The 17,243-nt window shown below is 42.1% G+C and overlaps 1 protein-coding gene across 2 annotated transcripts in view; it reads left to right on the forward strand.

The window, feature by feature from the left end:
• The window catches only part of SLC20A2 (solute carrier family 20 member 2), a 57,601-nt gene that overhangs the window by 25,139 nt on the left and 15,219 nt on the right, over nucleotides 1-17,243 (forward strand). The window contains exons 1-7 of one of the 2 annotated variants that reach the window (XM_026078277.1): nucleotides 5-2,646; nucleotides 5,337-5,477; nucleotides 6,652-6,737; nucleotides 9,317-9,413; nucleotides 11,393-11,509; nucleotides 12,212-12,415; nucleotides 13,997-14,585. In XM_026078277.1, the coding sequence (XP_025934062.1) occupies nucleotides 2,610-2,646; nucleotides 5,337-5,477; nucleotides 6,652-6,737; nucleotides 9,317-9,413; nucleotides 11,393-11,509; nucleotides 12,212-12,415; nucleotides 13,997-14,585 (1,271 nt within the window). In that variant the 5' untranslated portion in view covers nucleotides 5-2,609. Of the gene's footprint in view, nucleotides 1-4; nucleotides 2,647-5,336; nucleotides 5,478-6,651; nucleotides 6,738-9,316; nucleotides 9,414-11,392; nucleotides 11,510-12,211; nucleotides 12,416-13,996; nucleotides 14,586-17,243 lie in introns of those variants that run through there. The other variant, XM_026078276.1, reaches the window with a different exon arrangement.

Below are 17,243 nucleotides of genomic sequence, written 5' to 3' on the forward strand. Positions count from 1 at the left end.
TAACACTTTCCTTTTCCAAATAACATTAATTGTGTGTTTGTCATCCTGTCCATTGTGCATTTTTAAATTGGGTTTAAGCCTTCCCATCTTCTGGATTTGCATGTCTGGTTTTGTGTGAATACATGAGGTCTGTATTCCTTTTTTGGATCTCCTGTATTTTTTAACAGCTTATATTCTAATCATTTACTTTTTTCAATGATTCAGTCATTTAAGTAAAAGAAGAAAACAAATGTTTAAGTAGATAGATCACATATATATGTATGTATATGTTTATGTCTTTTCCTAGGATACTGAATACATGATTTAGGAGATTTTTATTATAGTAAATGGAAAATATGTAAGAATACCATTTATGACGGTACAGAAGAACCTAAAGAAATAGCAGTTTTCAATGAATGCTCCCTGGAAGGATTTACCCAAATTGTTTAAAAAATTCACAGGAAATCCAAACATATTTGCTTAAACTGATTGTTTAGCTGAGTGGTTAAAAGTAATCATACACTTAATCCTGGCCCATGACAAAATTAAAAGGAGCAGTAAAGATAGATGATCACACATTTAAGATATTCTTAATTTTTCTGACTCAAACCAACAATAGTTCTGTGTATTGTAGGGTCTAGTCTGTGAGCTTTTGTTTACAGTTAACTCAATCTCCATTTAGAACAAATAGCATATTCTGAGGTAAGTAACATTAAGCCTTGGTATTTATTCTTTGTTTATGTGCAAGAAGCTTTTGGGGAGGTTCCCTAAGAATCACTAGCAAACATGCTTTTAAAGGGCAGGAGATAGCAAGAAGGTAACATTTTCATTGCACAAAAGGAAGCTCAAGTGAGTGGTTGGGCTGCTCCCTGCGTCCCCACTTCTGCAACGTGATAGTGCAGCACGATGCCCCTGCACGCCCCGCATGCCATGGCGATGTGCTYACGCGAGAGCATCCCTTGTTGAAATGAGAAACGGAAGACGGCGCAGAGAAGGAATCCACCACTCAAAAGTTGCCCCCTTAAACCTACGTATTTCTGCCTAGTCCTGCTAATCTCCCAACAGTTTTCAGGCAGAACCAATCAACAGAACGGGTGAATCAGTACAGAGCTCTAACACACAGTTATTTTCCTGTTCTTTAAACGCAACAAAGGTTTGTGACTCAGCGAGCACCAGGATGGACCCTGAGTGCTGGTTTCTCAGTTGGTCTGAGGTGGGTTTTGTGTGCTTCCCTTTGGGGAGTGCCCTGGCATTCATTGTTACTGAGCCGTCTGAAGACTAGGCGAGAGGAAAAGGAGTCAGGCAACACCAAACCATTGCTAGTACCACTGCTGCTTCCCCAAACAGTCCTTGTGTGATGGTACCAAATTCAAAGAGTAAAAACACTCTTGGGCATCCGATTGGTTTCTGTTTCCCAATGTCTTGCAAAGTCAACCCCAGATTTCTGGGCTCTTCCTTCTGCTGTAGGATGGTACTTTTTTCCAGGCTTATTAGCGCCACTACACTTATATTATTCAACCTTTGCTTTCTGAGATAGTTCTATAATTTCCAATGGTGCTTGCCTGGGAGCAGCATGCACCATTGCAATGTAAGTGACCTGCATCTTCCAACCTTCACATTCTTAAACTCCCCTTTGTAGGAAGGCTCATTTTCCTTATCTGTATCTAATTATGACATCCTGAGCCTGTGTGAGCAAATTTTTAAGTCTCAGATCCCCCCTGCAGAGGCAACTGGCCAGAAGCTCAAAGAAAACAACTTATTTGCATGTGTATTTACATAAGCCTGTGTGAACTTCATGACCGGTTGCATTCCCTTTGGCCATTGGCATTAAGAATAAATTCCACGTTTTAAATCTCTGAATTAATCACAAGTAACAAACTGCAGATTTGTTTTTTCTCAAATCCATCTCCAGCTTTTCTCTGGACATATACTATTTTTTTTTCCTGTTTTCTCTGACCTTTCCTGTATGTTTTCTTGTTTCTCTTTTTGCTCAGCCTTCCCCCCTCCCCACCCCACCTGGTGTCTCATGCATCAGGAGCATGTTTTTGTGAATGGAATTAGCTTCTGAATTTTGATGAGGCTGAAATGAGTCAACAGTCTGGGAGAGACCAAAAGTCTGTCCGTATCCTCTTGCCAAATGTTGCTGGAAGATCCTTTGATGCTTGCAGCAAACAGCAGATGAGAATTTGCAGGGCAACCTTCTCTTCTAAGAGAAAAGGAAGCCGGGAGCAATGGGATTGTGTGGGGAACGACATAGTATTGTAATCATGTGCAACAGATTAAAACATTGTTTGTTGGACAATTGGGAAGTTATGGGCTGTTGCTCTTGAGGGTAGATTGTACTTCCGTAGCATTAACTAGCTGCCACATTATGCTCTGCAATTGCATGACGGTTGTTCTGGCGGTCCTGATGGGAATTGAAGTCAACAGTTCAGATGCCCTAAGAGACGCCACCAGCAAAGAGAATATCTGCACTCAGGAAAATGGGTGTAGTGCCTTCAGCAGCGGGGCAGCAGGAAATACATCCAGAAGCAAAGGCCAGCCAGTGGGAGGCTGGGGCAGGGCAGTTGTCAGCCCACCCTCTCTGAGAGGTGGTGACCACGAGGAAAGGGCTTGTGGCAGGAGAAAGCATGGAAAGTCTGAACTGGAGACTCTGTGACAGCTCTGGTGAGCCTTTGTGTTCCTAGCTTATTTTTGCAAAGATAAAAATTGGGAACATGCATTTTTACATTAAAGATGAGTTACGGCTTGGTGTTCCTAGTTAAGGCTTCTGGATTTGGGCACTGCAAGCTCCAGAAGAAAGTTCTGCTCTGACTTAACTTGTGTTTTCTTCTGTTCTCCTATGTGCTTACTTAAACTTTTCCAGACCACACATTGTTCTATCAGTCCTTCACTACTTCCTCTCTGGCTCTCCTATTTGTTACCTAGATTAAGTTAATTATATAAGAAATAGCACCATACTCCCCACATCACCCCTCCCCCCTCAACCAGAAAGGAAGAAGAACCTTCTCTCTGTATTTGAAGTGCGGCTGTGGCTTGGATGCATTTTCCCTTTTATTTTTTGAAGATGTTATCATGTGTTCTCTCTTTCACTCCACTTCCACTTGCTGGTCTCTAAGTTCATGTCAAAGGTCTCTTAAGTGTTTTTATTTTTATTTTAGAATGGGAGGAGAGAAGCTAATAAATCAAAGAGCAGGTGTTCCTTGTTTGATCTAGAATTTCCAATAGCGATAGGAGTACCAGTTGTTTTGGGATAGTATCCCAGGAGCGATCAGCTTTACAAACTGGTTGACTTCCAAATGTAGCTGTACCTGATGCCAGCAAATCAGTCTGGCCAGGCTGAATGGCTTGGTATTTATAAGGTGGAAATCTGATCATACGTTAGCTTGTCTAAAGTGACAAACCCTGCTTAGACCAGTCTGTGAAGCATTTTTATAGGTATACCTTACATTCTTCACATGATGATGACAGAAGATATGTTAGATCTGTCAATATATACTGGCCCAATGCAGATTTCTTTATATGGGCAGTAGCAAAAAACGAAATCTGTCTCAAGTGGCAGCAGCATAACAACATTTTCTTCTGTTCCAGTAATGGAAGAGCTGTCACAGTTTTGGTTCTGCAGCCAAGGCCATTCCTGAAAGAACCTTTTGGACTTCATTTCTCTCATCCTGTCTCTCCACACAGGGCTTTGATTGCTGTTCACCCAGCTTCTCCCAGCCCACCAGGCTCCTGGGCCATCCCTCCTCTGTCCTCCATCCCATCCTCTCTGGCAGCTTCTGGGAGACATCCCTTTCCTTGGGATGCCTGTTGTGACAGCAGGCATTGGCTTTACTTTGTAGACCATTAGCCACTATACCCTGGTTAGTTAGGGTATCTTATTCCTTTATGCCAAGGATATCTTTGGCTGCTCCATGAGTAAGATAAGCCCCTTCTGCAGTTCTGAATTTCTCTTAGTGCCACACTGAGCCACAAAGGTAGCGCGAGAGTCCCTCTTTTCTCCCCAGTCCATTTTTCCTGTAGAGGACTCTGGCCAACGGCCACCCATCAGAAACAGGAAATTCAGCTTCCCTTAGATGACAAAGCACCATCGGGGAACAGATGTTGTCTGAAGTACTTGGGAAAAGTTAAAGTCTTCCTTTTTATCCAGATGTTCAGACAAAGGGATTCCCTCCTTCCTGGAAATGACTAAAGCAGTAAAAGATATGTCAGATCATCTCATTCTCTGCATCAACAGGTCTGGGATTATCCAGTGCTTTCCTCAGAGTCTTTATCAGCAGACTTTCCCAGCATGCAGAATAAATATAAAAAAGGTTTAGAGCCATTAGAGACCTCAAAATCAGTTTTGGATATAAAACCCAGACCAAGGAATTTTGGGCTGAAAAGTCAAATTAAGTTCAAGGAACTACATCTGCTAGAAAACAGTTGGACCTTGCATTTGGAGATTAGCCTAGATAATATTTGCAATTGCTTGCATCAGTCTAAATAACTGCGGAAGCTAAAAAATCAGATTATGACTGTAACTGACTGTCAGCCTCTGAAATGGGTCTATGTTTTGATCATCCAGGAAAGGCTGGAGTTTATTTTCTGCGCAGAGTTTGTGGCTTGTTCCAATTTACTTCTTTGAGACTCTCTACTGTCCTAATTTTAAAGTGAAGTATTGTATTAGGGAGGAAAGACAGCTCTTGTTTCTGTGGATGACCAAATTTAGTGAATTTTGTGAATAGTGCGTATTCACTGCCTTATGAACTGAACAACCTGCCAATCCAGAGAGCAGTGGAAGGGAAATCTTGCCTGGCTGTTAAGACCTTGAGGGTGACAGGCTACTTTGGTGGCTCCTTGTTCACTCTTCCAGTCTCTCGTTTGCAGTTTGTCCCTTGTGAATTTATCGTCCAGTTCCCACTCTCAATCATTTCTGCTTTTCTTCCTTTAATTCAAAAGAAAACTCACTCTTTCTTATCTTTCTCTATCCAAGGCTTCCAGTTCAACTCTCACAAATGATATTTTCCAAGCTTGTTGCAGAGTATGATGTTTGTGTATTTAGTCAGAGCAGCTGTAAACACTGAAAGCCTTTAAAAAGGGCAAAATTGTACTAATGCTGTGCAATGCAAAGTGCTGTTAGTCATAAAAAGTCATAAATAAGATGCAATGTCAAAGCTGCTCTTACAGTGTCTTAGTATCTGCTTTTAGAGACAGACTGAACATGAACAAAACACTCTCGGTCTCTGTTGCGCATGCAGAGTGTAGGCAGCCCTTATAAAAGAACGTGGGTACGTGGTAAAGAATTTTCTGCATGACATTATTATTACTGTTGTTGTTCATAGTGGATGTTTTTTTCCCCCTGCTTTAACTTCTAGGTTCTGCTGTTTGGCAGCTGATTGCGTCTTTCTTGAAACTCCCAATATCGGGGACCCATTGCATTGTAGGTGCTACAATTGGATTCTCCCTGGTTGCGATCGGCACGCAGGGAGTTCAGTGGATGCAGCTGGTCAAGATTGGTAATTGCCATTTCCTTTTACATGGGAGAGGGCACATGGAGTAGCCTGCAAAAACTTTCACAGAAATTTGTTTTGTGGTTATAGCACACCCTACTTAAGTTATTTTCCACCCTAATCCTGTCATTCAGAAGGTATATAATATGCAAGTTTTACTCCCCAGCAGTAACCCCAGGACACATTGTGCGTCACGGCCATGCTGCAAGGTGACATCCCTCCTCTTCTAATTCTTTTCGGGGCAGCGCATACCTCCTCCTTCTTGCTCTCAACAACGCTAGCCATCATGTGAAGGCCCACAGTCATGTTTCTCCACCCACCCGCTTCGGGGAAGCAAAAACTGGCCATACAGCACATGTTTAAATCACAGCCTCCCACTGCCGAGACCAGCATAGCCAAGTAGGGATCTGAAGGAGGTCTCTTGTTTTGGAAGCCTCGTAACGCAAGTCACAGCCTGAACCCAGGATTAAAAGGATTTGATGGAGAAGGCACTGAAATACAATTGAGCTTTAAAGAAGTTGAAGCAGTGCGTGTTCTTTAATTCTACTGAGAGTAAAATGAAGCTTGTAGCAAGTTTGAAATGACGGTAGTATCAATCTGTTAACCATGTCACAAACAATAAATTGTATTGGGTGAGAATTCCAGAGTGCTGCCCTAATTCTTTTTTATTGCAAACGGTGGGAGTTTTGCCACCTACTTCAGTTAAATCAGTCTGGAACACTTGAAAATCTTGCCGGCAAAAATTGATGCATGTTGTTCACTACAACTGGTGCTTCTATGGCATTTTAGAAATCAAGACTTACCCTGTGAGCATCATGGCATCCCCCTAAATGCAGTTGCTTTCCACTTGCTTGCAATATTCATAGTCATGGTGATTAGGAAACTAGAGGGGTGTTCTTGTTCCAGTCTGCATCAACCTAGAAGAAATTTTCCTGTTTACTAAACTTGTAAAGTTATCTGGAAAAGTTCCAAGTGATGTTTTTAATAGTGCCTGGCATTACTTTCACTTTCATCAGCTTCAGTGGAAATTGAGCTGGGCCAGTTATGAATAAACATGTGGGACATTCATCTCAGTCAGGCAAGAACCATTTTAAATGTATTGCTTGCTGCCCACTAGTTACTTAGCTATTATGCAAATATGCCGTTTATTTCATGTTACGTTCTTTCTCTTTTAACACAGTTGCCTCTTGGTTTATTTCCCCACTTTTGTCTGGCTTGATGTCTGGAGTACTCTTTGTGCTGATTAGATTCTTCATTTTAAACAAGGTAAAGGCATCTCACTGTTATAATGAATGCTTGTCATAAAGGCTGTGTATTAGTCTATCATCTGAGTGCTGGCATTTCCACTGAGTTGAAAGTATTTTTGGATAGGAGAACAGTCATTTTTTATAGCCATTGGAACTGTATTTGCTCTTAGCAATTCTAAAAATTCAGAGTAAGTAACATGACAGGTTTTTCAGGCTTAGAAGCTGCTATGTAAGTGCATCATAAGCTAATTAATATTGTGTATTCTGTTTCACTGGAAGATGATACATTAAGAATGCAACTTCATTAGTATAAACTTGTTAGCATTGACTTAGCCTCATGACAGTAGTTCTGACTGTTGTTTAAACAGAATAGCCGTACCAGAGAGATGCTTTAATGAATATATAATAGTTGTGAAATTTTATGCTTTGTTCCTCTAGAACATCAGAAAATAGATGATGAACATCTGTGTATTTCTTAGGTTCTCAAGAAACCTGAATCAATGGGTTTCAGTGACCATAGTCAAAAGGGGCAGCCTTGAGGTAACATCAGTTCCCATAGCTCCAGTTCAGAGGCCATTTGTTTGCCTCTCAGCAGGGCTTGGAAGCCAGAACTCTTTTATCTCCTTTCCCATTTCTCTCATACCGTTCAACTTGCTAAAATGGGGGGGTGCAGCGCATGACAAAGACCTAAAATAAGGGACACTGAAATAACAGTTCTCTAGGGAACTTAAATAGATGCAGGATTAATTCTTTTGCTATAAATAACACCACCTGTAACCGCAGCTGCATCAGCCTTTATTTCTGATGTAAATAAATGTCAGCAATAAAAGCAGATGATAAATTTAAATGGACACAGCTTTGAATATAAAATGACTCAAGTTGCACAAAGGGAGAGTCATTTTAGAGGAAAAACTCCTCTACAACCTATTGCATTCAAAACCCAACATCTTAGGAAATTAATGATCAAAATCACATGATACAGAAATCATATATTTAAGCATCCAAGAGACAGGAGGAGTTCAAGCTAAGGAAATGTGTGTTCTGAATGCAATCTGTGCGATTCACAAAATTATAACAGATGTAGGGCCTAAGGAGGTAGCAACTTATGTTGTATGTGTACGTAACATGGAGTAGCTTTCTAGCAGGTGCATTCCAGTGCTGCTGGAGGGGTATGTGCCCTCATGTGCATGAACCCGGTGCCTGTGAATAGCAGTGACCATTGGCACTGCGGGCACAGGACCAGCGCATAGCACAAGGGGGCTGCAGCCTTCTCTCGGCTCCCTTTTATAGCTCACGGCAGCGAGAAACAAAACCAGATTAGCTAGCCCCTGGTTTCGCCAGGCTTTTTGAAAACACACGGAGCCCGTCAAAAGGCCAAAGCAGTCTCCTCACAAAGACTTTTCCATGGTTTGCACAGTGTGTTTCCATTGCATCGTCAGCTGAGCGAGCCTCTCCTATTCAACACCAAGGGCACGAGGCAGCAGCGTCTGCCGGCTCCGTGTGCCAGCCGCTGAGCTCTGCCAGGCAGCAAAGCACAACAGTGTGCTAAACTTCTGTTAAATATTACATGCTTGACATGGCAAGCGGGTCAGCTCCCTGGAGAAGAGCAGGGTTTTATCTGACTGATGGCCGAAGTCCTCACTCCCACCGTCCTGGAGGAACACTGCTTTTTGGTCACCTGTAACGGAGATCCGCACTGAGGCATTCTCACTGGAGAGAAAAGGAGCTGTGGCTTCCGTGGTCTGTGCCCTCACGCTAATTTTTCAAATCCTCATCACCAGGGAGCTAGGGGAGGGTCTCGGTCACCTCACACTGGCAGGACGACACACTTACAGACAAAATGACGTGCCCTGCTCCTGACAGACACCATGCTTCAAATCTGGGGGGTTATGTCTGGGGTTCATGCCTGCCTGCAGTGGTACAACGCTACTAGCCTTTTCACTGCGCAGTACCCCAACAACTTCACAGCAAGTAAAACGTACAAGAGCCTGCAAATAGTTCCACCGCTGTGCTCATTTGTGCTGCAGTATATATGTTACGTGTTTAATACAGCCAGACACTTAATACTTCAGAAATTTCTGTTAGCTGGTGGAAAATTCCAGGATGCTTTGGTTGAAGCTGAGCTGTTAGGAATATGGTTTTGCAAATGCCAAGTTGCACTAATCCTCATAGGCCCCCCAGAAAATATTATCAGGGCCCTGTCATGTTAGACACCCCTCAGTCACACGGAGAAAGAGACTCCTCATCTCAGAGACACGGCAGATGAAGAAGCACTCACTCACTGAAAGAAACTTGCCCCCAGGTCATCCAGCACATCTGTAGCAATCCTAAAAATAAAACCTATGTTTCTGGTTCCCATTAACAGTGTCAGTCTTCCCCAGGATGTTCCCATGCTGGTGCTTGCTGGGACTAGCACTGTGGCTTCAGGTGTAGTCAAACAGATCAACATCCTTTCCTCAACGTCTGCCTGAAAGCTCCACCTGCCTAGCACTGACTTGGGAGCACATGTGTTCCTAACGTTCATTAATGCTCATGTTAATCTACAGAAAAGTCCCGATAACGTTTCCTTTTTTTTCTTTTTTTGTAATTTCTGTGCAGGAAGACCCTGTGCCCAATGGTCTCCGTGCACTTCCAGTGTTCTATGCTGCTACTATAGCTATTAACGTGTTCTCCATCATGTACACTGGGGCGCCAGGTGAGTAAGTCGCCTCCAGTGGGAGGCACCGATGGGAAGCTGGGGACAGTCACGAATCCACGTTCCTTTTGTGTAATAATGGTCTGCAGGTGCCCTGTCAGATAGCTATAAACGCGGCACAGTCATTTCCTGTGCTAAGAATTAATGTGGGCAGAAGAGTAAATTATATAGTTGCACCCATTCTTCCATTCTGACAACCTGACCATCCTGATCGCTCTGTTCAGTAGGAAGAGGACAACTGCAAAACTTTCCCTCTTTAGAGGAAAGGGAAATAGTTCTCCGTCAGCTTTGGCTTCACACAGCAGAGCACTCTTTGAGCTCTCAAAGGTATTCCAGATATGAACATCAAAGAGGGAAAGTGCAGAGCAATCGATAAAAGGAGCTGGGCTGTTCACACTCCAGTTAGAGGGGTAGTTCCTGAGTTCAGGCATCTGCTGCTAGAGCTCCATGGAAATAACAGAGTCACTATTTTGAGGCATCCAGCCCAGGGCCTTTCAATTAATTTTACTTCTTTATTTCCCTTTAGTTACAAGAAGGCCCGAGCCTGTCTCTCTATTTAATGCATCTTCTCTCTTGGATGGGATGTAGAAGGATCTGGAAAGCCCCAGGTGTTCATTTGGGTGCTGTGCTGTCATTGCAACTCAGCAGGAAGAAATGGTGCCTGTCATTTTCGGGACTATAACTTCATTTAGGCAGTGTATGTTTAAACACACAATTGCAGTAAGAGAGTTCAGAAAAAAGATGTTCAATGCTCTCAACTGCTTTACTGAAGAGTCCAGTCATTAAATGCTATCTTTAGATTAGATTATTACCCCAGATCCATGAAGGATCAGGCAATTGAAGACAGACTTCTGAACATACCCCCTGAATTACAAAAGCAGGTTTAGAAAGTGACCTTTTTGAAATGGGAATTTGTTTTCTCTAAAACCTGATGTACTAGATGTACTAGATAAATGCATTCAGTAGACTCTGCTTGATGGCCTAGCATTACTGAAATTAATAAGAGGCTTGAGAAGTTCCCACTTTGAGGGGAATATTAATCAACTATTCCCTTCTCTTAAGTCAAAACCCTAATTGGTTAGGTATCCAAAACGTTTCACAGTAAATCAGCTCTATAACCAACATTTCCTCATTAGTTGTGCTGCAGAAGTAGGTCAGGCATTCTGCAGTGACTCATTAGGCAAAATAAATGAAATAAGAACCTTAATGTCCCTTCTGTTTCAGCTTAGCAGTTTGTAAACTGCATGAATAAAAAGGTGGGACTCAGGTTTTCATACCTTATGAAAACCCATGTTTGGTTTCCAAGGCCTCTGTCCTGGCAACACTCACTCGCACATATGAATTAATCAGGTAGGTTTCAAGATCGGCAGCCATATACAGGTTCGAACAGCCAGAGTCCAAGTTCTCCCTACATTTAGGGTCTGATCACCTGGTTTAATCAAACATGAGCAAGAAGCCCTATTGAGGCAATGGAAGCTGGGGGATACTTATTGGGACACGAGTTATTTGCATGATTGCACATTGCAGGAGTGAAACCTTAGTTCTGAAGTGGTACATTAAGCTTATTATCATAAGCAGATAATGGCTTAGATTAAGCTAACCATCAAGGTTTATTGATCAGAGCAAAGGTCAAGTAAGTATTTGCCCTAGTGGGCAACACTGTTTATTATGCATTAGTATATAAACTCATTGCAAACATGTTTTAGCAGCCCTGATGTTGAATTTGTGCCACTGACTGAACAGCATGGTAGCAGAGAGCTGGAGGACTCAGTCTTCAAATGTCTGCATGTCAACCAGGCCTTCGAATGCTGCACTGTGTCTGTTACTGATGCACATATTAAAAAAATTACCAGCTCATTCATGTTGTTTATGAATATGTTGTAAACACAGGCTTTTGCAAGACTGCTATTCCACTGCTTGAGATAACTTAGTCATGTTAATTTACAGTTTATTTGGGTTTTATTTCCTTGTCTTCACAGTACTAGGACTGGTACTGCCAATGTGGGCCATTGCTCTAATATCAGTCGGCGTATCCTTAATATTTGCTGTCTTGGTTTGGATTTTTGTATGTCCATGGATGAAGAGAAAAATAGAAAGTAAGTAGCTGGCTGATGAAATGCTGTTGATGTGAAATTGTGGAAAATTTCATTCTGAAATGAGAAGTGCCCTTGAGAGATCATCTAGTCCATACCCCATCTGCAGGCAGGATATGCTTAAACTATTCCTCATGTATTTGTGTAACCTGTTCTTAAAAACCTGCAGCGATGGAAATTCAAAACCTCTTTAGACAATCCATTGCAGTGCTAACCTCTTCCAGCATATAGCTGGAACAGGAAAATACATCCTGTAATATAATCCATTTTATATTTTGTTAGGGAAATGTTAAAGACAAAACAACTTGCAGAATGTTTATCCTTTATCTTCCTTTTCTTTACAGTAAAGTTGGACTGATCACAGTTTTTAGCTTTAGACTGTTTTGTTTGTTTACTTTGTTACTTTCAACAAATGCAGTGTTAAAAACACTGTAGAGAAAAGTTTCTGTTTTTGTCAATACCAAGAAGTTGCGTGTTTTACTTTAGTTACCGACTTGGGTGAACTTCTAGGAAGACACAAACATGCTTTAGCATTTTCTCAAATGAATTTACTACAGATACGTGTTAGAAATAAATAAAGAACGTCCACGAAACAGAACCAAGTTACTGTATCCACACTGATCTATGCTGTTTATGCAAACACGGGAAACACTAGCAAGAGACAGATAGGCTGGGTTTAAAATTACAATATTGTTATTTCCTCAGGCCGGTTAAAGAAAGATGCTGCACTGTCAAGGATATCAGATGAAAGTCTTGATAAAATTCAAGATGAAGAAACTCCAGTCTTTAAAGAGCTTCCTGGTGCCAAAGCAACTGATGAAAGCACAATTCCCCTCACTGGTTCAGTAACAGAAGCTGCTGGGGCATCAGATAGTATCGCAAATGGAAACCATCCACGTGTGCCATATGGTAAGAAACTAAGACAACACAGAGGGTTTATCTTCTCCTTGTTTTATAGGGTTTCTTATTGCAAGAGGGTCTCTGTTGTAAATAGTACGTTAGTGTTTGGGATTTTCAGCTTGAATCCCCCTTCCCCACTTGTTGAAAAAGATTCTTGTTTACAAGTGAAATTTTCTAGAGAAGACTTAAAAACAATTACATTTTGTTCAGCTGTATTTGAATTTTAGACACAGCTGAAAACAGTACTTACTTTCCTTTTGCTTTACTTTCTGTCGGTAATGGTATTTCCATCCTGTTAAGCTAGGGAAAAACAGAGAGACACAAACTGCTGATTGATGAAGGTTAAATTCAGCATAAAAATGATTAGTATGCTCCCACAGGAGATGAAAAGATTAGGGTTTTAATTGACAAACATATGACCATGTGGAGCATGTCCACTAGAAAAATCTCACGCATTGTTTTCTGAACATATACTTACAGAAAATGTGCTTGTGCGCAATAGAACTCTTTTTGTTTTCTTATGTGGTGGGATCGCTTCACCCTTTTGGAGGTCTGTTGACTTAGGTATCAACTTGCTAACATCTACACAACCCTACAATTTGATTAGCAGATGCTTAATATAGTCAACTGATTCTCAAAAGATGAAATAAGTTGTGACATGAGGCCGCTCTGAGTGTGTGTTTCCACTTTGAAAACAGCTAAAAACAATTTTGAATGTTGCACAGCTGAAATTCAGAAAGCCAAGAAATGAAAAAGACAGTTTCTCCAGGAAGATTGGCTTAGCTGTGATATGTATGTGTTCTACAGCATACATTTATGGTAAACATATGCAGTAGGAACAACTGTATCATTATATTAATAGAAATGAGACATACAAAATGTTTGAACAGCTGAGGAAATATTTCTGCAGAGCATAAACTTTTTGTTTCCTGTATTTTTATGTGAAAAATTAACACATTTCATTTTTTTCAAGGAAGTTTGTAAAATCTATACTCTTCAATTTTTGAAGCTTATACAGTAAATTATCCCAAAGCCAATTGTTATTAAAGTTTTAAGACATTCTATTACTGATTCAGGGTAGAATTGTGAAAAAGCTCCTAACTCTTATTTTTAAGTTATATAAATCTCTCTTAAATATAGGTGCTTTTGAAATACGACTTTATATTCAGGATGAAATTACAGTAGGACCAACTTTCCTGCAACACTTGTTATGTATATTCAAAGTAGACAAAACCTCAGAAAAAGAAGAGCTTATTTTACAAACAAGAAATTTTTTGAAAGGGGTTTTTCAAAGACCTTGAGGATTTAAGCTTCACCTCTGAATAGCTGGCCCTAAGTGACTTGCTGTAGGTGTCCATGGGAGACCCAGCACTGGGACAAAGCTTGTTTTGCACAGAGGGTGGGAGAATTTATTTCGAAGTGGATTGAATTATTCTAACTCAGTGCATGTATTGCAGATGAGCTTCTTTACCCTGTGCTCTAGGATTGCTGTCCTTTCAGCCATTTACACTTGTTTTGTTGTCCTAAAATGTGGGGGTCTTCTGTATTTCATTTCATAGAAATAACACCTCTCCACTTCTGCCTTTTTAGGAAGGGCCTTTTCTATGACGCACACCTCTGTGAAATCACCTGTTTCCAATGGCACCTTCAACTTTGATGGCCAGATGAGGAGTGACGGCCATGTGTATCACACTGTGCACAAGGACTCAGGTTTATACAAAGACTTGCTACACAAAATACACCTGGACAGGGCCACTGATGAGAGGCCTGCTCAAGAAAACAACTATAAACTGTTACGACGCAACAACAGTTACACTTGTTACACAGCTGCCATTTGTGGCATGCCCGTGCATTCTTCCTTTAAGGCGGCTGATACGTCAACGCCAGAGGACAGTGAAAAGTTAGTGGGAGACACAGTCTCCTATTCTAAGAAGAGAGTTCGCTACGACAGCTACTCCAGCTATTGCAATGCAGTAGCCGAAGCGGAGATTGAGGCAGAGGAAGGGGGAGTGGAAATGAAGTTGGCCTCAGAGCTGGCAGATCCTAACCGGCCCCCGGATGATCCTGTGGAAGAGGATAAGGAAGAGAAGGACACGTCTCAGGTCCATCTACTTTTCCACTTCCTCCAGATCTTAACAGCCTGTTTTGGATCCTTTGCCCATGGAGGTAATGATGTCAGGTAAGAGGGTGAGATCTCACAAGCCAGTGGTTTTATAAAGTGCAGTGATCGCTTTAAGTGGTTTGAGCAAGGTTTGACAGCTGGGATGGGTAGGGGAAAGCTGTCAGAAGACTTTTTCGGCTCTGCAGGCGGATGGTAATCAGTGCTATGTTAGCAAAGCTTATTACACTAATGTCCCTGGTGCTTTTCAGGAGTTGGACTGCTTAATCTATAGTTTATATTCTTCTCAGTGGTAACATCTTTTCTGTTTTCTGCTAAATAGTTGTGGAGTAATTAGTTTAATTCAAGTTTAATTTTGGCAAGCTTCGTAGTACAGACTTCTCCCAGGGATCAGTGCCCTGGCACGGTGACCCCTGTAAAAACAAACARGACAGTCCATGCCCTACAAAGCTCACAGCCTATTTTTGCTACAAAATCAGAGACCAGCAGCAAATGGGAAGTTTTGACTATTTTTGTCAATAGCTGAATTTCATCTCTCATCACATTGCTTAGTGCAAAAGAGGTCTGTGAAGAATTTCTTCCTTTTGATTGCTGCAGCCCTCACACTCCCTGTGCTGAACCTTTTGCTTTGAGTTTTCTAGGGCATAAGAAGGGTCTAGGACAGTATGAGGCAGCGTATCACCAAAAAAAAGCCCAGAAAATCTAATGATATAGACAAGTCTTAAAATCAAAATCATACTAAAGTTTGTAGCATACAACTTCTCCAGCTGCCATAATTCTTCTCCCAAATTAAAAGGAGTTACCCCCCAGGAGCAAGTTCTTGTGCCCCGTGGTAAGAGAGGACATCGGCCATGGCTAATTTCCTCAGCTCTCTTAAGAAGCTTCCTCTCTCCTAGCATGGTTTTGGTGCTCAGTACTTCCCAGCAGGAGCTTTATCCTGAGCCACTATTACCACTGAATTACTCCTTTTTCTGACGGAGGAAGCCAATGAGTTCATCCCTCAGTCATTTGGCTTGAGTGCCTCTGTCCCTGAACCCTGTGGCATTAGCATCATTTCCCAGTAATAAAGCAAGAGGATTATTCTGCAAGATGCCCGTCTTTGGCATCCAAGCGTCTTCTCTCATGTTCATATTGACTCAGACAGCTGACAGAATCATGAAGTTGGTCTTAGACATGTTTATCTGCATCTATTTGCCCACCATGGTCTGGTCAGACCCCCATGACACATGCTAAGAAATAGTGTCTCTTCACTCATTTGTCCTTCTCTTTCCCTTGAAGGCCCAGCTCGGTTTTATTCCATAAAGTACAAGACTTTTGACCAGAGGACCTAAAAAGTAGGTTCAGGGTGGAGCTCTTTGTACCTTCCCTGTTTGCACTCACATCGTAAGACTGCTTCATCTGCAGGGCAGTATTGCACCTTGCCATCTCTGCGGCAGGTGACTGAAGGGCGGTTTGCATATTTTTGCCCTGTCCATGGGGACACTGCATTTTTTTCCTTTAGGATTGGGCTGGACTGTCTCTTCCCTAGGCCTGGAGTGATCCCCTGCATATTTAGTAGGCACTCTTTCCTGTCTTGTGATAAGATCCCCTGAGAAATCCACTCTGCCTGCATGTTCAGAAAAACTGCTTGTAGAAACACCAGTCCTTATTTGGGTTGTAGCTTGGGCAGTCCCAACTCCCCGTCTCACTGAACCCTTGCAGTTTTAGCTGTGCGCTGCGGGTGTTGGTTTCAACATGTGCAGCAGGGCTTTACAGCGCTCATAGCTTTCATAGTCCTCCTTCGGCATTTGGGCAAACACTGCCCCACTCTGCAAGGAGCGTGGTTATCGCTCCTCGTCCTTGTCAGCCACCCAATTTAACTCACAGCTCATCGCAAAAACACTTAAAAACACATCTCTGCCTTCCTCATCTGTATAGTGTACTAGCAATTGAGAATAATGCTTTCTAGAGAGCCTTCTTGTCCTCACTGTTGTTATTACTCTCTTCATATTCCCAGGGATGTGGCTCCGGGAAGGAGTCCAGGATCCCCTCGGGCAGTTATGTTCTTCCTCTGGATCAGAGGGGAGACTTGAAACTTTCCTTTTTTTTTTTTCTTACGGTCCTTGCCGGACAAGACTAATGCTTTAAACACATCGGGTGAGAGCAAAGATCCATTGAGTCTGGTACCCAAACACTGACAGTGGCCACAGCAGGTGCTGGGAGGAAAAATGTAAGAAAAAGGACAAACAGCACTGATACTTCTAATGTCCTCTCCCTGCTTCCAGTGTCTGTGCCTGGGGGGGCTTCCTGTTCCAGAGCTTTATCTGCATCGCTATTTTCATGGCCTTCTATCCCAGGACTTTCTGAGGCCTTTTTTGTTTCATTGCCTGTGCTGAAGAATCCCAGGCTGTTTAATTTTTGCTCGTATGGGAGCTGTCCTATTCTTGTTGCACTTTCTGTATCTCTTCAAGGTTGCCTTTTCGAGACTGAAGGAAGGAGAGATGTGGGTCTGCCAGTTATATTCCTTCTTTTATTCCCTGTTCCTTGCCTAATAACTTGTGAAGCACTCTTGCCATTTTGGACTAAATCTGAAGATCTGAAGTGACATTTTAATAGATTCAGTCACAGTGACTCTAAGCCCTCTTTCCTGAGAGCTAACAGCTAGCCTAGAGCCTGTTATTGTGCAAGCTGTACGTGGGTTTGTTTTTTCCCAGGTACTTTTCAGCACTGAATTTTGTG

This window comes from Apteryx rowi, unplaced genomic scaffold (genome assembly GCF_003343035.1).
Source record: "Apteryx rowi isolate R43461 unplaced genomic scaffold, aptRow1 scaffold_478, whole genome shotgun sequence".
NCBI classification, from domain to species: Eukaryota; Metazoa; Chordata; class Aves; order Apterygiformes; family Apterygidae; genus Apteryx; species Apteryx rowi.